Source organism: Dermochelys coriacea, chromosome 2 (assembly GCF_009764565.3).
Source record: "Dermochelys coriacea isolate rDerCor1 chromosome 2, rDerCor1.pri.v4, whole genome shotgun sequence".
Taxonomy (NCBI): Eukaryota; Metazoa; Chordata; order Testudines; family Dermochelyidae; genus Dermochelys; species Dermochelys coriacea.
Window position 1 is genome coordinate 168,652,917 of NC_050069.1, and position 17,781 is coordinate 168,670,697.

At 40.6% G+C, this 17,781-nt stretch overlaps 1 protein-coding gene across 1 annotated transcript in view; it reads right to left on the minus strand.

Annotated features, from left to right (window-relative positions):
* The window catches only part of ABCA13 (ATP binding cassette subfamily A member 13), a 293,932-nt gene that overhangs the window by 163,318 nt on the left and 112,833 nt on the right, over positions 1-17,781 (minus strand). The window contains 6 exon segments of the mRNA XM_043507121.1: positions 312-469; positions 2,280-2,476; positions 5,575-5,793; positions 9,406-9,592; positions 14,999-15,118; positions 16,755-16,889. Of these exon segments, the coding sequence (XP_043363056.1) occupies positions 312-469; positions 2,280-2,476; positions 5,575-5,793; positions 9,406-9,592; positions 14,999-15,118; positions 16,755-16,889 (1,016 nt within the window).

Below are 17,781 nucleotides of genomic sequence, written 5' to 3' on the forward strand. Positions count from 1 at the left end.
GACTACTCACCATGAGTAAGGGATTGCAGGATTGGGCCTCTATTCAGCAAATCATCAAATTACTAATTTTCTCTATGTTGCTAGATTATTTTATGTGCCAATTAATTCAACTATGAAGGTTGCGAAAAACATTTGCTATACACGAGTATTAAATAGACCAAGTTTCCTGCATTGCTGGTTAATAAGATAAAAGAATTACCACATTTATCTCGCATGTAAATTACTAGCAGCATTGCAAGGTTCCCTCAGAATAATTGATAGGACCATTTCTTAACTGGAAGTACATATTGTGCACAATTCTGTCACCATACCTTTTTTATGACTGTTAGACGGTATCCCTGGCCATATGTTTCCCTCAGATAAGAGAGAGGACCACAGCATCTCAGCTGCCCCTGCTGCAGGATGGCAATGCGATCACTAAGCACTTCTGCCTCATCAAGATGGTGAGTGGTGAAGATCAAGGTGCAACCTACCCCAGGAAGAACAGTGCACACAGATTAACACTTTATTTTAAAATATTTTCTCATGAGAGAGACTTTTTTTCTAGGAAGATTCTTGAGGCGATAGTAATTCTATAAATTTACAAGCGTATACTTCAGTATGCAGAACACAGACACAAAATGCCTGCTAACATGTGTCCCATTCACACTCACTGAGACTACACAGATTATAAATCAGTGCAAAATTTGGACTAGAATCTAAGAGAGACAACAACAAGCAGTTGCAATTTCAAGGCTGAGAAGGTATTTTATGAGATTAAGAGATTCTTAAAATCACATAACTCTGGTGCTAGTTTCAAGGGATCATTCACTGTGGTTTATTCCAGCTAATAGGGAGGAGAGGTGCCTGCTATCTCAGAAGCTTGCCTCCTATCTCAGAAGCTTGCCTCCTACAATCAGTTTTAGCTCAGGACACTTGAAAATGAATGGAATGGTTTGACTGATGAGTATTTTCTTTAGAAGAAAAATATATGCAGCCATATGGGAAAGTGAGAGCCCCCAAAAATGAAAAAGCAAAGTCAAACAGTGATGAAAGTAGGAGATAATCCTTTTCATCCAGGGCAGGATCAGCATGGACTCATAGCTAAATTGAATCTTGCATTAAACCCACTAGATTTTTCAAACCGTGGGTCATGACCCAGAACTGGGTCGTGGAATGGAAGGGACTGGGTCTCAGCAGCTCTGGTCAGCACCGCTAACTGGGCGATTAAAAGTCCCATCAGCGGTGCTATAGAGCTAAGGCAGGTTAGTCCATATCTGTTCCGACACCGCGCTGTGTCCCGGAAATGGCCAGCAGGTCTGGCTCCTGGGTGGGAGGGGGACCATGGGACTCTGCATGCTGCCCCTGCCCTGAGCACTGGGGGCTATGCCTGCGAGAGCTGCATGGAGCCACTTGCACACCTCTGCCTAGGATCAGGACCTGCTGCGGGCCGTTTTCGGGGCTCAGCGCATCCGCAGTTCCAGTACAGGCGGGCACCGCTGACTGGGAACCGCCAGAGGTAAGCCCACGCCCCAACCCTGAACCCTAATCCCCTGCCAAAGCCTTGAGCCAGCTCCCCCCAACCCAGAACCCTTTCCTGCACCCTAAACTCCTTATCCCGGCCCCAACCCAGAGCCTGCACCCCTCCCACACCCTAGCACAGCCCTGAGTCCCCCGCAAATCCAGAGCCCTTTCCTGCACCCCAAACTCCTCATCCTGGCCCCACACCAGAGCCTGCACCCCCAGAGCAGATCCTCTCCCATACCCTACCACAGCCCTGAGTCCCTCCCCCCAAACCCAGAGCCCTTTCCTGCATCCCAAACCCCTCATCCCCGGCCCCATCCCAGAGCCTGCACCCGCCAGCCCAGAGCCCTGACCCCCTCCCACACTCCAACCTGCCCGCCCAGCCCAGAGCCCCCTCCCACACTCTGAAACTCTAATTCCTGGCCCCACCCTGCAGCCCTCACCCCTGCACCCCGACCCTCTGTCCCAGCCCTGAGCCCCTCCCACATCCCAAACCCCTCATCCTCAGTTCCACTGGGTCATGGGCATCAACTATTTTCTTCAACTCGGTCACCAGAAAAAAAAATTTGAAAACCACTGCACTAGATCAACCATCTTTCCTGAAGACAAAGAGAAGTAAGCTTTGAATTTTAGTTGGCTGCTTTAAAATTTCAACAGCTGAATGAAACAGTTATCTCTGTTAGGATTTCTGTTCAGCAACTGGAAAGCAAAATACTATTTTCAACCACCCTTTGCCTGGGAAGGATGTTCGCCAGAACATGACATAAGTTTTGTACCAGCTCTGTACTTCAACAGAATGTCCCAGATTCTCCGACGTGAATATGGATCCACACCACTGGTGGGCTCATCTAGAACAACTGTCTTTGAGTTTCCAATAAAGGAAATAGCAATTGAGAGCCTCCTTTTCATTCCCCCAGACAGGGCTCCAACATGTTTGAACTGATGGTGGGATAAATCCACATCTTCCAGGGCTCTAGAATAAGAATACAAATAAAACTGTGACCTTTGAAAATCGCAAGCCTTTTTAGATCAGCTGTCACATCATCCCAACCAGTGGTGCTAGAACATTTTTAGTAGTGGAGGTGCTGAAAGCCAGCCCTCTTACCCTTTCTCCCCCGCCCCAGAGCTGAGTTTGGGAGTAGGGCTGTGTCTCTGGGAAGGGGGGACCCAGACAGGGTTAAGGGGGCTGAGGCTGTGGCCACAGCTGGATGCTGATATGGGGCCAAGAGCGGAGCCCCAGGCGGGGCTGGCAGCCAGGACCCCAAGTGAGGGGCCAGGAGCAGAGCCCTGGGAGCGTGAGCCAGGCATGGGGTGCTGGGAGTGGAGCCTTGGGAGCAGTGGATGAGGCCAGGTGCGTGGCTCCAGGCCAGCAGCTGGGGTGGCGGCCGGGACCCGAGGCCCAGGTGTGGGGTTAGGGAGTGGAGTGCGGGGTGTGGAGCCAGCGGCTGGGGAACGGGACCAGTGGCTAGGTCCCGAGCTGGGAAGCAGAGTCCCAGCTGGAATGGTGACAGCAGAGCCCCGGGTGCGGAGCCAGCGGCTGGGGAGCAGGGCCAACCCTCGGGACCCAAGCCAGGGAGTGGAGCCCTGGGCTTGGGGCCAGCAGCCCCGCATAAAACCTGGGGGAGCTGCAGCACCCTCCCGCACCCCTACTTCCCGCGCCTATGATCCCAACCCACAGTAAAGTGACGAAAAGTCACTTGTATGCAAAATATCCATGGGCAGTTCAAGTACAGAGCAGCATATATAACTATTCAGTTTCTTCTGGTATCCACTGAAAAGTAGCAATAGTAATAATCAAAAAATTTCTTATTTTTAACAGCAGGCTCCCCATGAGCCTCCTGAAATATACTTTTAATGGCCTCTGTACAGGCTAAAGCAAAAAACAATTCAAAATTATAGGCCTCAACCATGTTCCAGTGAAGTCACTGAGAGTCCTTCCATTGATTTCAATAAGCTTTAGATTAGCCCCTATAAGAATCTGGAGGGAGTGGGGAACAGTTCAAGGACAGCTGAGGATAGTTCAAGGACTCTGAATTATTATTTAATATTTGTATAACTTAGAGTTACCAACTTTCTAATCACAGAAAACTGAACACCTTTGCCCTGCCCCCAAGCCCCAGCCCATGACCTGCCCCTTCCCTGAGGCCCGGCCTCCCACTCACTCCGCCATCACCACCCCCATCGCTCGCTCTCCCCCACCCTCGCTCACTCGCTCATTTTCACCAGGCTGTGGCAGAGGGTTGGGGTATGGGACGGAGTGAGGGCTCTCGGGTGGGGCTGAGGATGAGGTCTTAGGGGTGCAGGAGAGGGCTCCAGGCTGGGGGGTGGGGCTAAGGGGTTCAGAGTGTGGGAGGGGGCTCCAAGCTGTGGCAGGGGCTTGGGGTGTGAGAGGGGGTATGGGCTCCGGGCTGGGGCCAGAAATGCGATGTTCAGGATGCAGGAGGGGGCTCAGGAAGGGGGGTTGGGGTGCAGGAGGGGGTGAGTGGTGCGGGCTCCAGGCAGGGCTCACCTAAGGCAACTCCCAGGAAGCAGCAACATGTCCCACCAGCTCCACTTGCTGTTCCTGCCCTCAGGCCACCACTCCTGCAGTTCTCATTGGCTGTAGTTCCCGGTCAATGGGAGCTGCAGAGCCAGCGCTCGGGGTGGGGAAATCGTGTGGAGCCCTGTGGCCGGAGGGACACGCTGGGACACGCTTCCCGGTAGCCGCACAGAGTCGTGCAGGGAGCCTGCCAGACCCACTGTACTGCCAACTGGACTTTTAATGGCCCAGTCAGCGGTGCTGACCAGAGCCGCCCGCGTCCCTTTTTAACCAGGTATTCCGGTCGAAAACCAGACACCTGCTACCCTAGTATAACCCCCAGGCAAATAAAAACCCACACATTGATCGGAAAGAAACAATTATAAGAACTAGAGGATATTAGCACATTCTGCTTCTCCTTAAAAACAAGATCTTTTAGGCCACAGCCTTGCAAAGAGATCCCCTCATGCAAACACTTACTTCTGTGTGGTGTCCCATTATATCAAACAGATTGCCAAACAGAAGCAATGGTATGAAGCCCTGATGAATTCAGCTTGTAAATAGGTGCCAGATTGAAAGGCAAAGCCAACAGAACAATATAAACCACAGGAGAGCACATTTCCCCACACTTTGTGAAAGGTCATCTCTTGAGAAAGGAGGTAGTTTATTTGCCATAGGCTAGTCAGTCCTTAGCCATTGTTTAATGCTGCCCCCATGTATTATGTAGACACCTGTCCAATAAGAACTGGACTGCAAGACCACTACTTATTTCACATCACCCAACAGCCATTGGCTGCTAATTATGTTCTATCACTATCAACCTGGATGATTTGAACTGGCAAGCAAACGACAAGATATCCCAGTGCTTGTCTGCCGAGTCCTCCAGTACTTCAAAGTAATTTTCTACGTTAAAGAAAGCAAATTTCTACAGCAAAGAGCTGACTTTATATGAATAAATACATTGATATCAAAGTATACACAGCAGGTTGTCCAATCTTCTGACAAGCTACATTAAAATCTTGTGTTGCTTTGTTTAGAGAAAGAAATGTTACTGTTGCCTTAATCTTTTTTTTAATTTCTCATTTCTGTAATAGCCTTAGCAATAGGGGCCTAATTCAATACAAATGTTCTGCTTCCCATAAAAATATCCAGTTAGTGGCAAGAATCTATCCCCTGTGTCTTTGAGATCTTGCATAGCATTGTTATTACATGGTTCTAGGGTATTCAGAATTCAGTAGTCCAAGTACTATAAAGAAAGTGTTTCCACTTCATCTATGCTTTAGCTGAAACCACTAGAGAAATTTTTTAAACCTTGTCTGTAATATTCTTACTCTAATTTTTATTTCCATAATTTTATTACCGAAAATTAAGATCAGGAAATACATTACAAGCCAGAATTTTAGAACACCAAACCCATCATTAGCGCTCTCAGGATTCCAATAGTTAGGGCTGACTCTCCTAGCATGAGGCTTTGTTTGTTCACCAGTGTTCTTGGAATGGTTTTGAGGACAGCCTACATACAGGTTTCCCACAAGGAAATAAGAACCACTAACCTACTGACTTGCTGATGTAACTGTTTCTTTGTCCATAGAGGCGCTTTCACTGAGCCATAGAACAGCAGATGCTCTCGCACAGTTAAGGTGTCAAACAGCACATCATACTGTGGGCAAACACCCATCTCCATTCTGATAGCAGCCAACTCAGTATGTATATCTCTTCCATTGATGATGATGGTCCCAGAGCTGGGCGGGTACAGGCCTGTCACCATTGATCTGATACAAGAAATAACAGTATTGTAGCTGTTTTGATCAGAGAGAAGCAGAAGAAGAACTCTGTGGAACCAAAAGCTTTTCTCTTTCACCAACAGAATTTGGTCCAATAAAAAAAAATATTACCTCCCACTCATAAGAAATAACACAAATTCAATAAAACCACCACATTCAGGACACACTGTGTTGTATCCTGAATTTGATCAATTCACTTCTGGCAATAATTTCTTGTCTAGCAGCTGCATTATTTAAATGATGCTGGAGTGTGTAAGGAGGAAACTTTGAGATTAATGCAAAAATGGTTAATAAAAATCATCATTTACTCTTACAATGTTAACTTTACTGATTTTAAGAAAGACCTATATTTACTGTATACTCATTGTGCTTAGAGATTTGGACTCATATTTTTTGTTTTTGGTTGCTTATTTTATTAAATGGAATGTTTCATTTTATTAAATGGAATTCTTTAGGCAATCTTTTTCTGGCAAGCATTGACAAGTCTCAAGCGTCAAGGAGATACCTTTGCTATAAAACTCCTGTATGTTTATACAGGGTCTAAAATTTAACTTTACCTTCAATTTTGCTTTAACTTTCTATACTACTTTCTTTTATAATATGTTTTTAAAATGTACATAAGCATTGGTTATTGTGATGAGTGCTTTGCATAAAATAAATATTTAATACAAATCTTTACTTGAAAGATGTAATATATCGCAAAAGCAGATCGTAAATCCAAGAACCATTCTGTTCCAAAGACCATAATAAAGGGGTCTTATAAAAACAGGATATCTTTTGTGTAAGACTATGCGATATAAATACGATCTTACCTTAAAAAAATTGTATGATGATATTTATGCTTTAGAAAGAGTCCTGACTTTAAAAGAAGGTAAGGATGTTCTGTTTCGAACAAGGGAAATGTATGGATGTGGTGTTAACTGTAAAACTAAGATGTAAAGTGGGCTTTCCTTTATCCCACCCTCCACATAGGCTCTTTCAACACAAAACCTCTAATTTAAAACCTCATAAGGTGCTAAAGAATTTTCTTATTGAAAATAATTTCTTCTATAAGCACTCAAAAGCGTTCATTCTTCAGACTAAGAAAATCCCGGATAGCTGGAAATGTTTTACGGAAGTTGTTGGTTACTTTATCTACCTTGTTTTCCTTTTAATGGTTCGAACTTTGTTTATTCCTTAAATGCTTTTGAGATGTACAGCTGCAAATATTTTATATAAATGCAAAGTTTTTTATGCAATAATTTACTAATATCTTTGCTAAATGGTAAGATGCTTCATGTACTAATATGGAATCCACTGACCTTTCTGTGACTGGCTATTAGTGTAAGAAGTCATTTGAGTATACATTATTTATTTTTATTAATGGGGGAGGGGTTAATTTTTATCTGCAATGCTTAAGCAACTTCCTTACCAAACTCCTAAAAACAAGCAGCACCTCTCCAAAGATTGAGTAGGAGAAAGGACAATAATTTATTTAATGAATACTCAAGTTTAAAAACCTCTCTTCAAAAATTAAGTTTAAGACTAATTCAAAATTGAAAAACTTTCATATCTAACATATGGGTGGCTTGAACCTATTTGAAACAGAATTTCAACTCCTGATGAAACCTACTGAATAGCTCAGAAAATGGACTGAGTAAAAAGTTAAAACTCTAACACTAAGGATGTTCTGACAGTTTCCTACTTCAAAAGCAATTAGAAGTTTATATTTACAAGGGGAGGGTTTTTAGAAAGACCAACCCACAAAGGCATTGAGCCAATGAAATGATGACAACAGCTAATCTGAATCCTACCAAGTCTGAAAGAGGTGTTTTCTCCTCTTTCCGTGAAATTAGATGATGAGGGGGCATAAAGCAAATGACCAGCAACACTCTGCTCTCATCCTCAACTTTGCAGAACTCATCACAGCTCATCCTGTTCATCTCTGCAACTGAGCTGTGACCACTACTAAGAAGACGACAAACACTGAACAGCATCAAGAAGAGTAATTTTCTAGCTCAAATGGCATCACCATCAAGACTTCAATATGGATTGGTGAGATGAAGTTGTAGAGGGCTGCCAAGAAATTAGATTTAAAGTTTTCTTGTAATGATGTTCATGTGATATTGAAATATCATTAAAAAGAAAAGGAGTACTTGTGGCACCTTAGAGACTAACAAATTTATTAGAGCATAAGCTTTCATGAGCTACAGCTCACTTCATCGGATGCATTTGGTGGAAGGGAATAAAAGGACCTCTGCCAGGGCGGACAACTTTCAAAGGTGTAACCTGTCCAAAGTTCTCCACAGACTCATACTGTACATAGAAGAGTTTGTAACTGAAGTAACAATTGTTTATCTTTTGGTTTTTTTTATTTTTCACATTTCCTTTTCTTAGTAAGGCAGTCATAGTTACTAACTGGGATTATTTCGCTTGTTTTAATTGCAGTTTCCCCTTAATCCTGGCAAAGAATGCCTTGTGACTAAAATAGTGGGAGTCATGTCACTGAATTAGCATTATGAAAGAGAATTAAAGGTTTGCCCTGCTATTTCTTGTTTCTCTAAATTGTAAGTTTTAGTAATTTTTTTTTAAAATAAAATTACTTGGTGGGTGCTCAACAACTTGAAATACCCCTTTGTACTCCAAAAGTACTTTAGGTAGATCTTCAACTGATGTAAATTGGTGTACTTCTATTAGGTGTACTGGAACAACAACAACTTGCACAAGTGGAGTATTTGGCCCTTTATAATTATGCAAAAGTTTCTAATGGTAAAATCTTTTTTTAATTAAACCCAATATCAATAATTTGTTATCTCTCTTGCCATTTCCTGAACAAGGCTCATTTGTCTAGCAGGCAGGCGGAAAGAGAGAGAGAGATCAACTGACCAGTGTTTCCTGGTTTTATATCTATATCTATATATATTCATCCCAGTTTAGCTGTAAATGCAGGGTTAAAATCTCTAATTCCTAATTCATGTAGGCTCAATTCTGCAGTCCTTACCCATGTTAATCAAGTTGACTAAAATCTAGAATCCAGTTCATTCTCATTAGTAATTTATGTTCCTGCAGGGGTTGAGGAAAAATGGTCCGAATTCTTGATATTTCTTTAATATAAAGGGCAGAAATAATTTAACTTTTTAATTAAGCCAGATTTTTTTTAAATGTTTTCTTTGTTATTTCTGCTTCTTTTCAGTTGTCAGAACATCCTCTTCAACATCCAGGAAGAAAGTTTGCAAGCTCAATAACCTTTAAGATCTCCATCTGATGGAAGCACAGGTGTGAGGAAAAGAAAGAAAGGTTTCCTTCAGGTTTCTCTGCAACCATGCTCACAATAACCCCTCGTCTCCCAGCTACCACTAAAGCTGCTTAAAACAATAGCTTTACCACTGAGGTTATGATGAAGGAGACCCAATTTTCCACTGCAATGGATTTGTTTTGCCAGGGGCACCATGGTACAGTAAATTCATTTAAACTGCCTGTGATATCTTTTGCATGGCAAAAATGTGCAAGAACAATAGCCAAGCAAGGAGATGGAGTAGCTCATTTGCTGATGTACAAAACATTTCAAAGCACCAGATAAGGTAAAATGTGTAGTAGGCCATCATTCAGCAATGGACATACATAATTGTAGTCTTGCCAGCTCCATTGGCACCCAAGAGAGCTGTGATTTGACCCTTGTAGAAAGCGAGGCTGAGATCTTTAACTGCAGTCTTTTTGTTGTCTGTGTATTTTTTGGTGAGTGACATCAGTATAACTCCTATTGGGTTTCCTCCTTCACTCATGCATCTCTCATCTGGGGGTAGAGAACCTGTGTAAATGAAGAATAAGGCTTTAAAAGCACTGGCAGCTATATAGTGAAAATTAATTGGCTTTACCTTTCCTGAAATGGTCCTCACTGCTGTAACATTTAAGCTACAGGGTCAGGTGGTATAAATTGGGATAGCCCCATTCAAATCAATGCTGCTATGCCAATTTATAATGATCAAGGATAGGGACCACCGTTATACTAAGTATCTAATCAGTGAAAATATTTAATTGCAGCTTAAAACACCCAAACTAAAACGGATAAACATGTGTGCACATGTTAATACAAATATACACATATATAGTAATTATTAAAATGTTAATGTCATCTATTAAAATGTATTTCTTGAATAATGAGATTTTTACAAAGGAACGAGCAAAAGTGGAGGTTGCGGACCAGAGAAAATGGGAACAATATGGATTGACTAAATGGAGTGGAGAAAAAGAAATGCACACAACATGAAGGAAAAACAGACTAGTGTTTGGAGAACCAATTCTGTTTAAATATGAAACAACCAGAGCCTCTGCTTGTTGCTCAGTCATTTTTCATATTAGCATAAAGTTGGTTCAACCCCTTCCAACAACCTTGTGACCATTCTCCAACTAGACTTTGCCAGCTTCCCAGCAACTCATACCAACGTCCTTCTCCTGGTTCATCCTCCCCTTTACCTTTCCTGGATTGTGTTTAAGAGGCCAGAACCTTTACCTCTACCAGCCCTTGCTGCTACTTGATATGAATCCCAAGTGTACTCTGGAGCCTAATAAAAAGGTACTGGACCCTGCCATTGCTCAGGTGGAAGAGATAGACTGGAAGGAGAAAAGAAAGACCAAGAAGAGCAAAGAGTTGTCAGGACTGAGAGAGAAAAAGATGAAGGTCTTTATCCAAAGAAAATATCAAATCTACTGATGGAGGGACCTGTTTGTGAGGAGAGATCTCTCTGTGGAGGGCTTCAAAGTCAAGATAGTTCAGATAATATTCCAACTAACATCTACATATTTAGACATTTAAATGAACTTCTGAAGCTTCTGAAATTTTCCCTTCAATAGTAGAGAGGTATTGATACAAAATGCTCTTGGATGATTGGGACTTCTGGCTTCCACTATAGATAGCTGAACCAGTCCAGATAATTACCAAATAGTATGTAATTTCATATAGTCACAGAGGACTGCCAAGGCCCAAGAATGGATGTGGGTGGCATGTGTTCCTCTATCCATGAATCTTTAATCAAAATAAATACATGACAATGTAGTGAAATGGGCCTTAGAGAAAAGAAAGAAATCAGATTTTAAAGAGCAAAACATGTAAGGAATGCATAAGTAGCCAAACACAGAACTGGAAAGGAATAGTGGAAATGGCTGTAGGCAGCGGTAGCCCTGGAAAATAGAGATAAGTGTGTTATTAAAATGTGAGGCTAAAAAAGAGAGCCAGAAAGGGCAGAGTTTAGATAACAATACAGAATGAAAAAATTCACATAAAAAACAAACTTTTCACTGAAGCAAAGAGAAAATAAAAACAGAGCCTTACATTTGATTTCATCTGAAAAAAAGTGTAGCTGAAGAAAAACAGAACTCTGACCATGAATTTTAATGAACACAAAATTGTTCAGGTTAGTGAACACTGTACAACACTGTGAGGAACGTCAAAGGGACCTTAAAAAGCTGGGTAAATGGGCTGCAAAATGGCAGATGAAATTCAGTGTTGACAGATAAAAAGTAATGTTATTCAAAGAGTCATTTGAACGACTCATACTGTAATACCAAGGTACCAAATATACAGGAATGACAGAATAGGTTAGGCTAGTGGGGGAGTGGCACTTTATGTGAAAAAGCAGAGAGTCAAATATAGTAAAAATATAGTAAAAATCTTAAATGAATCAATCTGTACCACAGAATCTCTTAGAAATTCTGTGCTTGAATAATTAGAGAATAGTAAGAGGACTATACTACTGACCACCTGACCCGGATGTTGATGGTGATTGTGAAATGCTCAAGAAAATTAGAGACAAAATACAAAATAGAAGACTCAGTAATAATGGGGGATTTCAACTATCCTCATATTGATCGGGTACAGGTCACATCAGGAGAGGATTCAGAAATAATGTTTCTAGACACCATTAATGACTGCTTCTTGGAGCTGCTATCCCTGGAACTCACAAAGGGAGAAGCAAATTTTGATTTAGTCCTAAGTGAAGCAAGGATCTGGTCCAAGAGATGAATATATCCAAACTGCTCAGTAATTGCGACAATAATATAATTAAATTTAACATTCTTGTAGAGGGGGGAAATATGAAAGAAACCCAGCACAGGAGCATTTCACTTGAAAAAAGGGGAACTACACAAAAATGAGGAAACTATGTAAATGGACATTAAAAGGAACAGTTATACGGGGAGATTATGATGGATCAGTAAAGTGCCTGTCCAGTGACTGGAAAGATCTCTGCATCCTTCGTGATAAGATCTCTGTTGAAATTGCTGAGGCATGGGGTTTAGAAAACAGGAAGCTTATCTATATTTGTACTCTGGGATGTGTTTGTCGGGGCCTTCAAGCATGCAAACTTTGAAAAAACACATTTTTCTAATTAGCGGTCTGAGGAAACTTATTGCTTAACCTCTGAAATTGTTTGCTTAACAAGTTTTTTTGATTGACATGTTATCGTCATACTAACAATAAATAAGGGGGGAGAAGTTGGGCTAGTTGGGGCACTTCGTGAACAAACCTGAGGGTACCCAATGGCAGATGAAAGACAGGCCATCGGATGGCTGTCATTGTGCCACTTGAAAACTGCTCCAGGCTTTGGTAATTATTGGGGGTTGGGGACATATGTAAGTGCTTGAGACTAAATAAAGTACAGCTTTAAGTAAGAGCACTCTTGTACTGTAATGTCAATCATCTATCGGTTGGATGGCCATGTTCTCATTTACTTATGTCCTGCCTCCAACTCACCAAAAGTAAATGCTACCAAGAGCTTTGGGTTCAGAAAGCCCCAGATAACGCAGTCACAAGAGTGAAATGCCTGCAAGCTGCATGGAAACTTTAAAAACACTAAATAGAGGCTCAAATTAAATGTATACCCCAAATTAAAAGAATAGCAAGAGAACCAAAAAATGCCACCATGGCTAAACAACACAGTAAAAGGAGGAGAGGCAAAAAAGGCACCCTTTAAAAATTGAAACTCAAATCCTAGTGAGGAAAATAGAAAGGAGCATAAAAGTATAATGAGGCAGGCCAAAAAAGGATTTGAAGAGCAACTAGAAAAAGACTCAAAAAACTAACAGCAAAAATTTTTAAGTACATCAGAAACAAGAAGCCTGCCAAACAATCATTGGGACCCACTGCACAATCAAGGTGCTAAAGAAGCACTCAAGGAAGACAAGGCCATTGCAGAGAAGATAAATGAATTCTTTGCATCAGTCTTCACTATAGAGCATGAGAGGGAGATTCCCACACCTGAGCCATTATTAGGTGACAAATCTGAGGAACTGTCCCAAATTGAGGTGTCAATAGAGGTGGTCTTAGAATAAACTGATGCATTAAAGAGTACTATGTCACCAAGACCAGATGCTATTTACCCAAGGGTCCTAAAGGAACTCAAATATGAAATTGCAGAACTAACTGTTGTATGTAACCTATCACTTAAATCAGCTTCTGTACTAGATGACTGGAGGATAGTTAACCTGATGCCAGGTTGTTGTTTTTTTAAAAGACTCAAGAGATGATCCTTGCAGTTACAGGCCAGTAAACCTATCTTCAGTACCAGGCAAACTGGTTGAAACAATAGTTAAAAAAAAAAAAAAACAGAATTATCGGACACATAGATGAACATGATTTGTTGGGGAAAAAATCAACATAGCTTTTTCTAAAGGAAAATCATGAATCATGGGCTCGGTGGTCAACAACATGTTGACAAGGGTAATGTGGTAGATACAATGTACTTGTACTTTCAGAAAGCCTTTGACAAGATCTCTCACCAAAGGCTTTTAAATAAAGTAAGCAGTCCTGGGATAAGAGGGAAGGTCCTCTCATAGATCAATAACTGATTAAAAGATAGGAAATGATGGGTCAGTTTAAAAAATGGAGACAAGGAAATAGTGGGAAGCCCCAGTGTTTTGTACCGGTGCTGTTCAACATATTCATAAACGAGCTGGAAAAAGGGGGTAAACAGTGAGGTGGCAAAGTTTGCTGATCGTACAAAATTATTCAAAATAGCGAAGTGCAAAGCAGACTGCGAAGAGTCACAAAGGGATCTAACAAAACCAGGTGATTGGGCAACAAAATTGTATATTAAATTCAATGCTGATAAATGTAAAGTAATGCATAATGGAAAACATAATCCTAACTATACATACAAAATGATGGGGTCTAAATTAGCTGCTATCACTCAAGAAAGATCTTGGAGTCATTGTGAATAGTTGTCTGAAAACATCCGCTCAGTGTGCAGCGGCAGTCAAAAGAGCGAAAAGAATGTTAGAAAGCTTTAAGAAAAGGGTAGATAATAAAACAGTAATTATCATAATGCCATTATATAAATCCATGATACGCCCATACCTTGAATACTTCAGGCAGTTCTGGTTACCCTGTCTCAAAAAAAATGTATTAGAAATGGAAAAGGTACAGAGAAGGGCAACAAATTGGATTGGGGTATGGAACAGCTTCCATAAAGAAGAGATTAAAAAGACTGGGATTATTCAGTTTGGAAAAAAAGAGATGACAAGGGAGATATGATTGAGGTCTATAAATCATGAATAGTGTTGAGAAAGTCAATAGGCCCCAGGAAGTGTTATCTACCCCTCAAGTAACACAAGAAGCAAGGATCACCAATGAAATTAATAGGCAGCAAGTTTAAAACAAAATGCAGAGTCAACTTTGGTTCTCATTGCCAGGGGATGTTCTGAAGGCCAAAAGTATAAGTGGGTCCAAAAAATAATTAGATAAATTCATGGAAGATAAGTCCATCAATAGCTATTAGCTAAGATGGTCAGGGATGCAACCCTATGCCCTGGGTATCCCTAAGCCTCTGACTGCTACATGCTGAGACTGGATGACAGGAGGTGAATCCCTTGATGATTGCTCTGATCCATTCACTCCTTCTGAAGCATCTGGCATTGACCACTGTCAGAAGACAGGATACTGGGCTAGACGGACCACTAGGTTAACCCAGTATGACCATTTTTATGCAATGGGTTCTAACTGAACTTTATCCATTCAGACATCTTTGTGGACAGCTCAATGAAAACTTTTTACTCAACAAAATTTTTTTAAATTAAAAAAGACAATAAAATGTTAGGATGCATGAAGAGTGAGATATAAATTTGAACTTAGACTCAACCAATTATAGAAGATGGATTAAAAACAGTGAATTACACAGAAAAAGAAAATAATGTTTACTAAAAGGCTCCTGCTATTACAAACCTTCATTGACGAAAACCAGATTGGAATTTAGATGTTTCCCTCTCTTCTCTGTACCACACAGCTCCTTCCAGTAAGAGATAGTAAAGGGGAAGTACCATGGCTTTCTGAACCCCAGTCTTCCTAGATATTAAATATAAGAAATATTTGAAACATTTTCAAAATTAATTTGTTGCTCAAGCATATAAAATAATCATATTATCCTATATTTCTGTTGTTGTTTTCCAATGGAACAGGGATATAAAATCTTATCTATACTGTGTAGCATAGATTTTTATATTGCACTTTTCTTCCCAAAATATCCAAAAGCACTTTGCAAGCTTTGGGGTCAATCTTGCTATTTCAGAAATCAATAGAACTTTTGACACTGAAATTTTCTTGTGGAAACGGCTCTCTCATCATTACCCTGGCATTTAGTGAGACAATCCAAATAAAGATTTTGGTCCAGATCTTGAGCTAAGCTTAGTAAGGCTCAGGATAAAGGTGTCAAGCTTTTTACCTTCCCTAATCTGGGCCAGTCCCTAGGCTGTGCTACCTGCCAACAGGTGCCATTCTAGCAGCAAGAGATACCAAGGTCTAGAGACATCTTAGCCACGACTGCTTTTTTCCAGATTTGTTTCCTACACTAGGGGAGGGAGGAATAATGTAGAACCTGCTGCACCAGTTGAATGGCACCAAAGATACTTCTCCGTACACAAGTGGAATCATCAAACAGACAGATTTGCTACCTTTACAGCTGCTTTGCACCACCGTGGCAATACAAGCCAGCTGGCAAAGGAGCAAGGATCTGGCCTTGTACTGTAGTACATTTACACAAAGGGGCAGAATTATGGCTGTACATATCACCTTAACTTTTACATTTCCTAACCTTTTCAGTGCTTCCCTCAGCATTCACTTAATGTGGGTTTTGTATCCATGGAGTCACAGTATGTGGTACTGAATACCAAGTAACATTCTTAATTTTTAAGTGATAGGTTTTTGCCTGAGATACAGTTACATTATTGTATTCCCTTCCATTTCCATGTCAAACTTCTCAGTTATTCATTTTGAAAAAAATATACAATAAGCAGAAAAAAAAACATGTAATATGCCAACTTGAGCGAATGTAAATTTCAGGCCATGAAAGTGGTGTTTAGAAAGCATTCCAAATGCCCCAACAACGAACTTAAGGGAATTAGTTAAAAAAAACCCAACTACTTGGAGATTGGAGGAAAAATGAATCCTACCTTGTGAGAATAAATTTGGTATTTAATTCATTTCAGTTGTGACCCAGAGTTATTGGTGGTGAGAGATGATAACCAGGAAACCAAATATTGTTCTATTAGCATTCTGAAAATACATTATTAATAAACCACCTTAATAAAGGGGCCCGATCCTGACTCAGACAGAACACCCAGTTAACTCAATACTGGACTGAACTCTGTCACTACGAAGTGTCAATCAGCCTGAGAAGTCCTATCCAATTATCTGCTCTCCTTATATGCATACAAAAATAGACTTCATACCATATTACAATTCTAGCCCACCAGTTAGCGTCATTCACTGACCTATGAATGCATGAAGGGTTTCTTAGTCTCACTCATAGCAGTAGTCATGTATTTTGCATGTCAGAAAGCCCTAACTCAGAGGCATCAAAAATTTAATATTTTTAACTAGAAAGGAATATTTAGGACTGAGTGACCCATGTTCAACTACTGTTCACATGGAACCCTTCTCCAACTCATTTGGTATTCATAAATCTAAGAGTGCTTGTTCTTACCAGGAATTACATTGCTGAAATACCAGCCAACTAATAAATATAGAATTGAATCAAAGAAAATCATCCAGCAAGCCCATCCAAAGGTCATGGATCCTCCTTGTGCCAAGGGCTGGTACATGTTATTCCATTGAATTCCTAGTAATAAAAAAAGGTCAGCACTAAATCTGTAGAGCACCACAGGTAGCAGGATCATAAACACATCAACACCAAACACTCAAGAGGTATTTGAGCATTGACGGACAAAAAAGAACAATGTTAATAACTGTAATTTTAACTGAAACTAAACATTAGACTGCTCCATCTCTATGTGCAACAGCAGGTAACATTACTGCTGCGCAAATCTGAAAGAACTCGTAGTGGAATAGAGTTTTTAAGAAGTTTATTATTTTATTTTAGCTCTCCTTTTATTTTAGTAAAAACAAAAATATAGGATCACTCGGCAAAATGCTGAATAAAATATGAGAGAAGCTCATTTTCAGTTGTTCAATAAATCCGGCATTAAGACAATTTGCTGATACATATAAACAAATGGTTTAAAAGAGATCTGCCGTAGATTTATTTAGTTGCAACCTGCAAATCCTGACTAAATGCAATCTATTATATAGCATATGTTTTATAGTAGTGCCTGATGGTGACAGCCAAGGATTGGGGCTCCAGACACTAATCATTTGAACAATTACTTCAACTCATATTCCATCAAGTGTATGAAGAAAGGAATGAAAACACAAAACACTAGCAGTAGTTAGACTTCAAATGTAATACCACTACTGTATTTCTGAATAGAAAAGTTATTCAGAAAACTAGATTATTGCACTTTTCTACATAATATCTTATAAAGGTACCCACACAGCTTCCAACAGAGCAGGTCAAGAACATATTTTTCCCAAAATATGACTTTTTCACAAAATCATATTTTTGTGGAAAAAATTCTGATAGCAAATTGTCTACCTGCTCTAGTTTGCAATACCTCTTCTGATACTTATCAGCTTGCACATAAGTAGAAAACCCTCTATCAGCCGCTGGTGCT